This window comes from Salvelinus alpinus, chromosome 17 (genome assembly GCF_045679555.1).
Source record: "Salvelinus alpinus chromosome 17, SLU_Salpinus.1, whole genome shotgun sequence".
Taxonomy (NCBI): Eukaryota; Metazoa; Chordata; class Actinopteri; order Salmoniformes; family Salmonidae; genus Salvelinus; species Salvelinus alpinus.
In genome coordinates, this window is record NC_092102.1 from 50,189,572 (window position 1) to 50,203,620 (window position 14,049).

At 40.4% G+C, this 14,049-nt stretch overlaps 1 protein-coding gene across 5 annotated transcripts in view; it reads right to left on the reverse strand.

Annotated features, from left to right (window-relative positions):
• The window catches only part of LOC139543138 (regulator of G-protein signaling 17-like), a 160,042-nt gene that overhangs the window by 128,456 nt on the left and 17,537 nt on the right, over window positions 1–14,049 (reverse strand). For all 5 annotated transcript variants that reach the window (XR_011668609.1, XR_011668607.1, XR_011668608.1 and 2 more), the window contains exon 2: window positions 8,597–8,710. Coding sequence is in view for 2 of the 5 variants with exons in the window: in XM_071349357.1 (XP_071205458.1) it covers window positions 8,597–8,611 (15 nt within the window). In the remaining 3 variants the exon portion in view is untranslated. The remainder of the gene's footprint in view (window positions 1–8,596; window positions 8,711–14,049) is intronic.

Genomic DNA, 14,049 nt, shown 5'->3' on the forward strand with positions numbered 1-14,049 from the left:
CTTCAGATTACTATACTGAACTATACTTCAGATTACTATACTATACTCTACTTCAGATTACTATACTGAACTATACTCTACTTCAGATTACTATACTGAACTATACTCGACTTCAGATTACTATACTGAACTATACTTCAGATTACTATACTGAACTCTACTTCAGATTACTATACTGAACTATACTTCAGATTACTATACTGAACTATACTCTACTTCAGATTACTATACTGAACTATACTTCAGATTACTATACTGAACTATACTTCAGATTACTATACTATACTCTACTTCAGATTACTATACTGAACTATACTCTACTTCAGATTACTATACTGAACTATACTCTACTTCAGATTACTATACTGAACTATACTTCAGATTACTATACTATACTTCAGATTACTATACTGAACTATACTCTGCTTCAGATTACTATACTGAACTATACTCTACTTCAGATTACTATACTGAACTATACTTCAGATTACTATACTATACTCTACTTCAGATTACTATACTGAACTATACTCTACTTCAGATTACTATACTGAACTATACTTCAGATTACTATACTATACTCTACTTCAGATTACTATACTGAACTATACTCTACTTCAGATTACTATACTGAACTATACTCGACTTCAGATTACTATACTGAACTATACTTCAGATTACTATACTGAACAATACTTCAGATTACTATACTGAACTATACTCTACTTCAGATTACTATACTGAACTATACTCTACTTCAGTTTACTATACTGAACTCTACTTCAGTTTACTGTACTGAACTCTACTTCAGATTACTATACTGAACTATACTCTACTTCAGATTACTATACTGAACTATACTCTACTTCAGATTACTATACTGAACTATACTTCAGATTACTATACTGAACTATACTTCAGATTACTATACTGAACTATACTCTACTTCAGATTACTATACTGAACTATACTCTACTTCAGTTTACTATACTGAACTCTACTTCAGTTTACTGTACTGAACTCTACTTCAGATTACTGTACTGAACTGTCCCCATAGGAGAATCCTTTTTGGCTCCAGGGAGAACCCTCTGTGGAAAGGGCTCTACACGGAACTAAAAATGGTTCTACACGGAACCAAAAGGGTTCTCCCTGGAACCAAATAGGGTTCTTCAATGGGTTATCCAATGGCGACAGCCAAATAACCCTTTTAGGTTCTAGATAGCACCTTTTCTTTCCAGATTGTGGGGGGGGGGGGGGGGTTCTGGCCAGCCTCATGCCCTCACACTTTCTGAGACTCTGGGTCTGTTCCTGCATCCTGTTCTAAACATGGAGCACTGGTCTGGTACTCATGGAATTAGTCACGCATTGCTACAATGTGACGTTTCTCTTTCATAGAAACCCTAACAACTACAACATAAAATGACACGTGTAGTGTAGAGTAGTGTAGTTAGGGTGGGAAGGCCTACAGGCAGGCTGTGCTGCTCTACATGTTAGAACAGATTCTTAACAACAACATGTTCCAAACAGAGAGAGAAAGAGAGGGCAGAGGGAGGACAGAGGGGAGGAGGAGAGAGAGAGAGAGAGAGAGAGAGGGTGGATGGGAGGAGAGAGAGGGAGAGAGAAATTGAGAAGGGAGGGAGAGAGAGCGAGAGAGGGTAGAAGGGTGGAGAGAGAGGGAGAGAGATTGAGAGGGTAGAGGGGAGAGAGAGAGAGAGAGGGTAAAAGGGAGGAGAGGGAGCGTGAGATTGAGAGGGGGGAGAGCGAGAGAGAGAGGGGGTACAGGGGAGGAGAGAGGGAGCGAAAGATTGAGAGGGGAAGAGAGAGGGTAGAGGGGAGGAGAGAGAGGGAGCGAGAGATTGAGGGGAGAGGGGAAGAGAGAGAGGTTAGAGGGGAGGAGAGAGAGGGAGTGAGTGAGCGATTGAGAGGGGGAGAGAGGGAGGGAGAAATTGAGAGGGGAGGAGAAAGAGGGTGAGAGAGAGGGGGTAGAGGGGAGGAGAGAGAGGGGGAGAGATTGAGAGGGGAGAGAGGGAGGGAGAAATTGAGAGGGGAAGAGAAAGAGGGCGAGAGAGAGGGGGTAGAGGGGAGGAGAGAGAGGGGGAGAGATTGAGAGGGGGAGAGAGGGAGGGAGAAATTGAGAGGGGAAGAGAAAGAGGGCGAGAGAGAGGGGGTACAGGGGAGGAGAGAGAGGGATACAGATTGAGAGGGGAGAGAGGGAGGGAGAAATTGAGAGGGGAAGAGAAAGAGGGCGAGAGAGAGGGGGTAGAGGGGAGGAGAGAGAGGGGGAGAGATTGAGAGGGGGAGAGATTGAGAGGGGGAGAGAGAGGCTAAAAAAAAGGAAGTGTTGAAACTGCTGTTGAAGATATTGTGACATGGGGTTGTGTCTGAAACCTGATGACTCAGCAAGTCAGTCAGCCACTCTGCCAGCCAGTAAATCAGTCCTCAAACAAGAGACAGTCATCCCTCCCTCACTTCAAGACTTCTACTTCCTACTACCTCATCCTGTCATCTGAAACCTGAAGAAACCATCAGGGTGGGGTCACTAGGGCTGGGCGGTCTATCGGTATTGACGCAGGGACCGGTTTGGGTTTTTACTTTACCTTCTATACCGGTATTTGAATGTTTGGTTTGTTAAATGTGATACGCCACGTGTAATGTCAATTGTTGTAGTTTACTTCGCTACTTGAGTCATCTCTCTCCGCTCTTTCTCTCGGTGCCACTTTCCACACAGACCTAGCCACGCCCCCTGTCACTCAAGGAGCGCGTTTGATGTTCCTCGACCACGAGACACTTTTGCGTTCAGTCTGCATGGTCAATGCAGCACATGCGATGTTCATGACAACAACACTGTTTTCACTTTGCTTCTTAACTCCACTAGCGTTCTATAATGACACTATTAGTTTGTGTTTCTTACATCAGCAAACAGCTAGTTTGTATTTTCTTAGCAAATTGACCTAAATCTTGTGAGACGCTAATTGTTAGCCGCTAATGCTAATAGCTAGCTAGTTAATAACTGTACTGAGTCAGAGCAAACGTAGCTAGCTAATACAGCCTGATAATACCAGTGATGGTGTAGACCTAAATTAGCATGTTGTTTGTGCAACAGTATCTTATAAATCGAAGAGGAATATGCAAAGAAAGAATATGTTAGCTACATGAAGTAGCTAAGAGAAAACATGCAATGTAGCCAAAGCTTATAGGGTCACTCACTACTCATAAAGCACTCTGGGATCACTCACTACTCATAAAGCACCCTGGGATCACTACTCACTACTCATAAAGCACCCTGGGATCACTACTCACTACTCATAAAGCAGCCTGGGATCACTCACTACTCATAAAGCACCCTGGGATCACTCACTACTCACTACTCATAAAGCACCCTAGGATCACTCACTACTCATAAAGCACCTGCACCTGCAACTAACCCTGCATGGCACCTGCAACTAACCCTGCATGGCTGCTTCCTCAGTGACCCTAACTAACCCTGCATGGCTGCTTCCTGTTTGTTTATCCTCATCTCTCTCTCTCCCTCTCTTGTTCTCTCTCTCTCTCTCTCTTGTTCTCTCTCTCTCTCTCTCTCTCTCTCTCTCTCTCTCTCTCTCTCTCTCTCTCTCTCTCTCTCTCTCTCTCTCTCTCTCTCTCTCTCTCTCTCTCTCTCTCTCTCTCTAGTTCTCTCTCTCTCTCTCCCTCTCTTGTTCTCTCTCTCTCTCTTGTTCTCTCTCTCTCTCTCTTGTTCTCTCTCTCTCCCTCTCTCTCTCTCTCTCTCTCTCTCTCTCTCTCTCTCTCTCTCTCTCTCGTTCTCTCTCCCTCTCTCGTTCTCTCTCTCTCTCTCTCTCTCTCTCTCTCTCTCTCTCTCTCTCTCTCGTTCTCTCTCCCTCTCTCGTTCTCTCTCTCTCTCTCTCTCTTGTTCTGTCATATGAAGTAAAACATCTATGTTTCAAACATTTAAGGAACAGGAACCGTATAGTGATGATAATGATAGACCTAACTGTCTTCTGATAGGTGGAAAGGTTTTCCCAAAAAACCTTCTCTATTAAATGTTAACTACAAAGTAGCCGAAGCCTAACCTGGTATGAGGATATCTTTATTATTTTCATCAATCCAGAGGTGATATATTTAGCAAACTCTGCAATTAGCAAACACTGCTAACCAAACAAGTCACTTACTGGTGCACACTTGGATTAAAGGGTATCTACACTAGAGATCTTCTCCGATCCCGAAATTGAGATCCAAAACGAATTGGATCCTGACCAGATCAGGTCATTTTTTTTGGAGGGGGGGAATCAATATCCGATCAGATTCGGATTCAAGGTGAACCAGATCCAACCCAAAATATGTCTGAGTTGAGAGAGAATCGGATCCAAAATTGGGTCTGTATCTGACCCAAATGGATCCGAAAGATTGTTGATTTTGAATTTGAAATGTGCATTTTCTGTTGTATCTAACATAAGTGATTTGTGGTATGTCGTATTTTCATAATGACATCCATATAGTTCGATGGAGAACATCCTGAAGTCTTCAGAAATGTTTTCATTATATTCTGTTGACCAAATGTTTGAGGAGGATGATTATCGAGTGCCAGACAGAGAGCAGTGAAGAGTTCCGTCTATGACAACACTGTAATTGGACGTTTAATATTTTGAGTATTTAAGAGATCTGTTCATTTTGTTTCTGTTAACAACATTTTGTTAGATTTAGAGATGATATTTTTTAACGTGGTGATTTCAGGACGGTAAATAGTCAGCGAGTGCTGTATGTTAGACCGTGGTAAACGTATGTCGCTAAGTCTATGTTCTATATAACTCAAGTCTAACTCATTATAATAGCCTACTATGTTTTCTGTTCTAAATGAAATGTAGATATATCCTTTAGGTCTAAAGAAATTAGCCTATACATCCTGAGATTGGTTTTGGATGTGGATGGACAGAAGACAAGTCATCCACACCACGGTTGTGTAGGCCTACCGTCCAGAGTGTTAATTAAATATTCATAATTGAAAAGAGAAATTGTCCTGATTTTGTTTATACCTATCCATACTTTACACAATCAATATTTCGTCAGCCTTTCAATATTAGGCTATAATATTTTTTGCAGATAAACCTACGGCTATTAGACTACCGCACACGCAGACACACACGGCCTGGGAGGGTTAACTACAACATCCGGGTCAGATCTCAGGTAGGTAAGGGTAGATCCGTGAAGACCTCTAATACACACCAAAATGATCATAATTTTTTTTTCTCCCAGACCTCGAAGTGGCCTTTAGATGTGGTTTTACTAATTTAAAGCATTCTTGTCTACTTAGAACACCCAATGTTGTTGTTTGAGAAAAAAAAGTGTGATTTTAAAAGCAGAAACCTTAAAAAAACGGGGAAAACAGAAACATTTGAAAAAGAAAACGGTATTTGGGAATAACTATACTGCTCCATACACACACACACACACACACACACACACACACACACACACACACACACACTAGTGGTGCGCGGGTTGACTCATAACCCGCAGTCCCCGTGGTTATATAGATGGGTTTAGGGTCATAAAAATATTGCTGTGCAATTTATATAGGCAACATTGAGGTTTTTGTTTCATTATTTTAGTATGTGTTATTACAGCATACGCCTAAACTTTAGGCTGTACGCTTGCCAATTGGCTACACATCCAATCAACCCAAAAATGATTTTGGGAACGGTCAGAAAAAGTTAACATCAATCCACCGAGACAAAAAGGACATTACCGGAGTTTCATTCAATAAGACAAAAACTGCAAAGGGAGAGTTAAAAATACGTAGAATGGACGGACAGAAAAGTAATGTTTGGTGGAGTAGCCTAGTGGTTAGAGCGTTGGACTTTTAACCGAAAGGTTGCAAGATCAAATCCCCGAGCTGACGAGGTACAAATTTGTCGTTCTGCCCCTGAACAAAGCAGTTAACCCACTGTTCCTAGGCTGTCATTGTAAATCAGAATTTGTTCTTAACTGACTTGCCTAGTTAAATAAAATAAAAATGGTAAGAGAGGATGATAGCAGCTATGTTATGTTTGATTGTGAGGCTCTATACAAATTCGACAGTTACAGTCACTCTATACAAATTCGACGGGACTTCAAATAGGCTTTTATGGGATGTCAAGGGATCTGTAATCTACTGTTTGTGATGGGTTAAATGGAAACTGAAATCTGGACATTGACTAACCAGAATAACCTACTGTTTTTTGGCGAACTCCAAAGTCCTCTGATAATATTAGTCCCGTGCGAATCGACATCCCTGTGTTTTCAGAGAAATGTCTTGAGGTTGACAGGTGTTGCTCGCGGTTTGAGCAAGATAACAATAACTGATTGGATAAATTGAACGAAGTTCTGCGCATAGCCTATATATGAAGGACCTACATGGATCAACGTTCATTAGTTTTTTGCGAATGAACATCGCCAAATGCATCCTTAAACAAATATTGCGCCAATTTAATGCAACCCTTGCTGTTAACAGATGGCAAAGCAGCAGCACACAACTGACGTCAACGTTTGGAACAAGTTCACTTTCTCATCCATAGCCTTAAAATGCATCTCAAGTGCAAGTTAACTGTTTCGCTGACACCTGAAGGCTGAGGGGCATTTTAGGACGTACTGCGGATCGCCAAAAATATCCTAATGATTATGATCACACTTCCTCAATTCAGATATTATGGCGACACTATACCAAAGATGGTTTGCTTTAGAAACTTCTGAACGAGTTATCAGCCTGTTATCTTCAGGACATGATGAAATATCTTCACACCTAGAAAAACAGCTCCGGGCTTTCGTCATAACTGTCAATTTATACACATTATAACAATTAAATAAGGAAGTACAGGGGGCAGTTTCGAAAACACTTTACCCGTCCGAATGGTCCTCTGGAATAACGGATATTCTGAGGTAATAAATACATTACCAACGTTCTCTAGTAATACTAGTCCCGTGTGAATAGGCCTAGAGCCTTTACTAATAATAACTCCTGCAGAATGAAGCATGTATTGCTGTAAAATTATACACTAAATGTTGGCTAAATTTGGACATGGGAACAGGAGTGGAGAAATATGATTTATTTGTTTACGCATCTTGGAGAGAATGCGATGGTCAGTTAGATACGATCTGTAGAGGTGCCGTCTTCATCATGAAAGCTGATAGTATTTCAACCACATAAAACATGCATCGAACCTGAACTGAAATGTTATCAGAAACTATTCTATCCTATTCCTTACAACCGTTTTTATTTTATTATTGTTTTGGCTAAACGTCTTTACTCCACGAAAGAAGACAGAGAACTTCACCGACGTCAACTAGATTGAAGCATTCATTCTATCCATTTATGACATCATTCATTCTATCCATTTATGACATCATTCATTCTATCTATTTATGACATCATTCATTCTATCCATTTATGACATCATTCATTCTATCCATTTATGACATCATTCATTCTATCTATTTATGACATCATTCATTCTATCCATTTATGACATCATTCATTCTATCCATTTATGACATCATTCATTCTATCTATTTATGACATCATTCATTCTATCCATTTATGACATCATTCAATCTATCCATTTATGACATCATTCATTCTATCCATTTATGACATCATTCTGTTGAGCAATGGTTTGTTTAGTCTTCTAGGGCAACATATAATGACAGAAGAGAAGCTGCATGGATCTAATTATAGACAAGTTGACTAACAAATAGCCTACCAAAATGTCGGAAATTATATGCAGAAACATATCTAAATGAGGAAAAACAAAATCCTGGGCCCCCTGTCAAAACATCGTTCTGTATTCAGTATCCAGGCGGCATCACATCTGGCCGTGATTGGGAGTCCCATAGGGCAGCGCACAATTGGCTCAGCGTCGTCCGGGTTTAGCTGGGGTAGGCCGTCATTGTAAATAATAATTTGTTCTTAACTGACTAGGCATAGTTAAATAAAGGTTAAATAAAAATTTTACTGTAGCCTATAGTGCATTTGCGGGTTAGGGTTGGGTGCGGTTCCCAGATTTTCACTATATCACATATAGTCGGCAGGTTATTAGCAATTGCCGGTGAACAAACAGCTGACCCGAGTACAAATACCTCTGACATGAACATCATGGTTAGAGTTACAGCAGTCATCACTTCAGGAGTGCAAACGTTTTTGTTCTATAAAGATGGTACATCAGTAAATACAGTAAATACAGTAAATACAGTAAATACAGTAAATACAGTAAATACAACACTGAGAGAAAGACAGAGGCACACAAAGAGAGGGTGAGAGAGGGGGAGGGAGGGAGGGAGAGGGGGAGGGAGGGAGGGAGAGAGAGAAAGAGAGAGAGGGGGAGAGGGAGAGAGGGAGAGGGGGAGAGGGAGAGAGGGAGAGGGGGAGAGAGAAAGAGAGTGAAAGAGGAAGAGAGAGAGAGAAAGAGAGTGAAAGAGGGAGAGGGAGAGAGAGAATTGAATTGAGAGAGAGACAGAGAAAGAGAAAGAGAGGGAGAGGGAGAGAGGGAGAGAGAAAGAGAGTGAAAGAGGGAGAGGGAGAGAGAATTGAATTGAGAGAGAGAGAGAAAGGGATGTTAGGTTAAGTTACCAGTATGTCCATCATGGCTTGACAGCTCTCGGCAGCCTATTGGTCTTCTATTCCTCAGCGATGTTAACAGCCTCGGAACATGCATGTCATCCCCTCTTTGGCCACGGACCTCTCCTTCACATTTACACATAGACACACACACACACACACACAAATATATGTACACGTGCAGACAGAAGCACACGTACACACAGACATGTAAACAGAGGGAGAGAGAGAAAAAGGAACAAGAGGGATGAGCCATGTTTATAGAGCATATTACTGTCTTATACACAGCCATGTTTATAGAGCATATTACTGTCTTATACACAGCCATGTTTATAGAGCATATTACTGTCTTATACACAGCCATGTTTATAGAGCATATTACTGTCTTATACACAGCCATGTTTATAGAGCATATTACTGTCTTATACACAGCCATGTTTATACAGCATATTACTGTCTTATACACAGCCATGTTTATACAGCATATTACTGTCTTATACACAGCCATGTTTATACTGCATATTACTGTCTTATACACAGCCATGGAAACATCCATTAGGAAAATGTGGCGCTGGACATATGACCGGTAGCATTTTAAGTTAACGACCTTTTTTTAAAACAAATTTACCGGACCCATATGCATAGAGTGCATAACCTGATTAGGGTCGTCCATCCACGTTGCTCAGAATGACAGAAAATCACATTTAGACATGACGGTAATTCATCTGAACATAACATGTAACTCGAGGATGCAACGGCGTGCGGTCCTTCTTACCGGATTCCTATGCGCACTTTGAAGATGTTAGATTAACTGAAACATTTAAACAGGCTATGTCAATCTACTAACCCCCATAGTACAAACGTTGACCTTTTCTATTGGTCAGCTTGTCGTTCTGTGCGAGAAAGAAATAGCCTGTCCCAAACAGACTCTGGGACAGTTGTGGGAAGATAGATCCCCCCCAGTCATACAACCAGAAGCCTAGGCAACAGAAAAACCAACTTTAAAAGCAATCAGGCTGATGCAACAGATCAGAACGTTTAGCTTTAAAATGTCGATAAAGTATTATTTCTTTCACATTTGAAGTATAGCAATGCACACAAGACAGTAGGCTACATATGAACGCTCGTTCCATCGGGAAAACACTGTTGTCAAAAGCGCACTCAATACAACCGGTTTCATGTGACAGACAAGAGGCGAAGCCATGGCAGGGCCAGGCCGGGCAGAGACCCTGCCAGATTGAACACCGTTACACCCAAACTGGAAAACAAATGAAATAAATAAATTGTATTTGTTGTTTGTATTGTCTCCGGACTAATAAGACATGTAAAAAACAAAAAAATGCAGTAGGATGTTGCAGGAATCCAATTGGTTATATGGTACCACATTCCAGCGGTGTATTTGATCTGCGCATGTGCCAGCACCAGCCGAGGGAGCCTCCTTTTTTAGCGCGAATGAAGGGAGTTCGGAACAACTGAATGTGTTTTAGAAGTAGTTTTCACATATAAATATTTATATGTCCGAAGTCAGACCCAAGTATGCTTCCTCCAAAAAAAAAAACATGGTCGCTGTGGTAGAACGTTTATTTAGATTGTCTACATTTATCAGAATGCCATCAGGTAACCTGATTTCAGATGCTGTAAAACAGTTATTCATGTTGTCGTCCATGGAAACAGGATTGTAAGGGAAATCGTTATTCTTGCAAAGCAGGAAAACGTTTTAATCAAACGATTGTATTAATCTAACTATTTAAACCACAATTAATCGCATTATTGTGTACATGTGATCGTACTCAATGTGAACTACCCACTATGATATTAAGTTATGTATGATGATGTCATGCCTGCCTTGGTAGGCCAGGTTTATGTTTGTCAATTTAAAGTGAGCTATTGTTTTCATACCCGCCGTTGTATTATAGTATGTATATATTTTTACGCCTGAATGCCTCCAGTAGCGTTTCCTTATTCAAAGTGAGCTATTCATGTAATACCCGCCATACAGTTTAAAATACAGGCCTAAAGAGTTCGTATGTGGCTGTTTTCATATGGCAAAAAAAGTGTGCACTTTTAGACTTAATGAGAACACTTTCATGACTTCCTATTCTTCCTTGCTTCTTTGTGTAATAAGCTGTTTGCGCATTTTCTAATTCAGTCCAGAGCAGGTGTCCGGCCGATGCGCTGACCATGATGAATCCACCAAAGCGCTCCTTTGGAGTGGGAGTGTTCAGTCTGATAATATGTTGTTTATGCCATGAGGTTGGACTGTCGGACTGAACACTTCATCCATTATCCGTATTTTGTGACAAGTATCATTTTTCAAATTGTATCACTTTTATTGTCTGCTGCTGTAGAATCTCTCACATGCGCACTTGCACTGCCTATTTGACAATAATAACGGCTTGTTTGTCAAGGGAAATTTGTTGTGTTTTTTTGGTCACATTTATCCTTTGTTAGGTGTTCATTTATGCAATGTGATTGCACAAATGTTCACTTAATATGTCGGGCAGTGGTGTAGTGGAGGTTATACCCACTTTGTTTAGTATACCGACTTGTTAATCCCTACTGAAGTATAGCAAAGTAGTGTAGTGGAGGTATACGCCGTATCAATTACGTAGTGCGATAGAGAAATCATGTACAAAGTAGCCTACACAAACACAAATCACGTGAAATATTTGGCAATATGAGTTTGAAAAGTGCGAGTGTGTGAAACCATAGCAAAGGGCCTATATTATTCAGCACCACCGTAGGTAATGCAGCTTGGCCGGAGCTGGCTGTACCGAGAAAGTAGAATCAAAGAATTTAGCACCGGACAGCTCCGCACAGCTCCCTGACATCTGATATTCGCATTAACAAAGACAATAGTGTATTTATACACGTCTCATGAAGTCCACAGTTTAGCCTTTAAAAAAAAGTGTTTTATTGTCACATACACCGGTTAGGTGCTGTGAAATATGTTGTTTTACAGGGTCAGCCATGGTAGTACACTCCAATAGAGTATAGCTACCTCTCCATGCAACATGACAACATCATTGATGTTTGTGTTTTTTAGGGGAAAATGTTGGCCCAGTCACTTTTACTCAGGCCTATGCCAATGCCTCTGGTGACAGAGATGAACAAATCTGTAAGAAATGTAGAAAGAGGGGAGAACTAAAGATGCAACAACTAGCATGGGATGCTAATATGACTAGGATTATCATCAACTAGCACGGGATGCTAATATGACTAGGATTATCATCAACTAGCACGGGATGCTAATATGACTAGGATTATCATCAATTAGCATGGGTTGCTAATATGACTAGGATTATCAACAACTAGCATGGGATGCTAATATGACTAGGATTATCAAAAACTAGCATGGGATGCTAATATGACTAGGATTATCATCAACTAGCATGGAATGCTAATATGACTAGGATTATCATCAACTAGCATGGGTTGCTAATATGACTAGGATTATCATCAACTAGCATGGGTTGCTAATATGACTAGGATTATCAAAAACTAGCATGGGTTGCTAATATGACTAGGATTATCATCAACTAGCATGGGATGCTAATATGACTAGGATTATCAACAACTAGCATGGGATGCTAATTTGACTAGGATTATCAACAACTAGCATGGGTTGCTAATATGACTAGGATGATCATCAACTAGCATGGGATGCTAATATGACTAGGATTATCAACAACTAGCATGGGATGCTAATATGACTAGGATGATCATCAACTAGCATGGGTTGCTAATATGACAAGGATTATCAACAACTAGCATGGGATGCTAATATGACTAGGATTATCAACAACTAGCATGGGATGCTAATTTGACTAGGATTATCAACAACTAGCATGGGTTGCTAATATGACTAGGATGATCATCAACTAGCATGGGATGCTAATATGACTAGGATTATCAACAACTAGCATGGGATGCTAATATGACTAGGATGATCATCAACTAGCATGGGATGCTAATAGACTAGGATTATGCCTTTAGCTTCTGGACAATGAAAGGAAGTTGAAAACCAATAGAACATGAAGGAAATAGTATTTATAAAACAATAGTCTACTGGTTTCAATGGTATATGGAAGTCTTTATAAAACAATAGGCTACTGGTTTCAATGGTATATGGAAGTCTTTATAAAACAATAGGCTACTGGTTTCAATGGTATATGGAAGTCTTTATAAAACAATAGGCTACTGGTTTCAATGGTATATGGAAGTCTTTATAAAACAATAGGCTACTGGTTCCAATGGTATATGGGAGTCTTTATAAAACAATAGGCTACTGGTTTCAATGGTATATGGAAGTCTTTATAAAACAATAGGCTACTGGTTTCAATGGTATATGGAAGTCTTTATAAAATAATTTCCTCCACGTTTCCACGGTTGGATTTTACTTTGTAACCGGTGTAAAATGACAAGTGTAACCGGTGTGAAATGGCTAGCTAGTTAGCGGGGTGCGGGTGCTAATAGCGTTTCAATCGGTGACGTCACTCTGACGAGACTTGAAGTAGTTGTTTCCCTTGCTAACGATGCTTCGTGAGTGTCCGTTGTTGATGTGTGCAGAGGGTCTCTGGTTCGAGCCCAGGTAGGGGCGAGGAGAGGGACGAAAGCAAAACTGTTACACAAGGTGAGACACGCCTCATAATGAAGAAAAGCATTCAGGTTTAAAGAAATTAAGTATATTTTTTCAAAAAGCAGCTCGTTGCAAAGTGGTGCGTGACACGCTGAAAACTGCCTACCGTTCCCTATGTGCAGTTGAATGGCGAATGGGAAGCAAACTTCAATTACCAGTTGAGAAATAAAAATAGTAGCTCTTTTTAAATCGTGGCCATCAAAAACAGTTTTTAAACATGCGATTGAATTTAGAATTGTAACAACGCAATGATTGGGCTTCTAAAAGTCTCGTTTCACTTTCAGCAGCAACGAATGAGCTGTTTGAGAAGCTATAGCAGCAGCTCTCGTACTAAGTCTGGCCATTTTCTGCTCATAGGCTCCGTATCTGTACGCTGTGCGCGTGTGATAAACATGATGACTAACAAAAATACACATGCGTCAAAATAATTCCGCTGTAATTATGCAAATGAACCCATCGACTGATAAGCATAACGGTCATTAGGTATTTCCCATCAATGAATATGTAAAAAATAATTATTTTCATAAATGAGATTTTTTTTCTTCTCACGTAGAAATTGTCAGCTACAGTTTTCATTAAAAAAACAATAATTCTAAGCTAGAGGTCCTACATCGGGTCGGATACCCGCGGTCGACCCATCAAATACAGTAATCTAACCCGTGGGTCGGTTAGCAGTCGGAAACGTTTTAAATCAAGGTAAAAAAAAATATTTTTTACAAACACAGGAGCTTGTTGTGTTGAATTGTGTTGCAAATACCATTAGGCCCCGACCACCATTTTGATACCAAAATGTGATTTAATCAAAGGCCAATGTTTACTTTTTTAA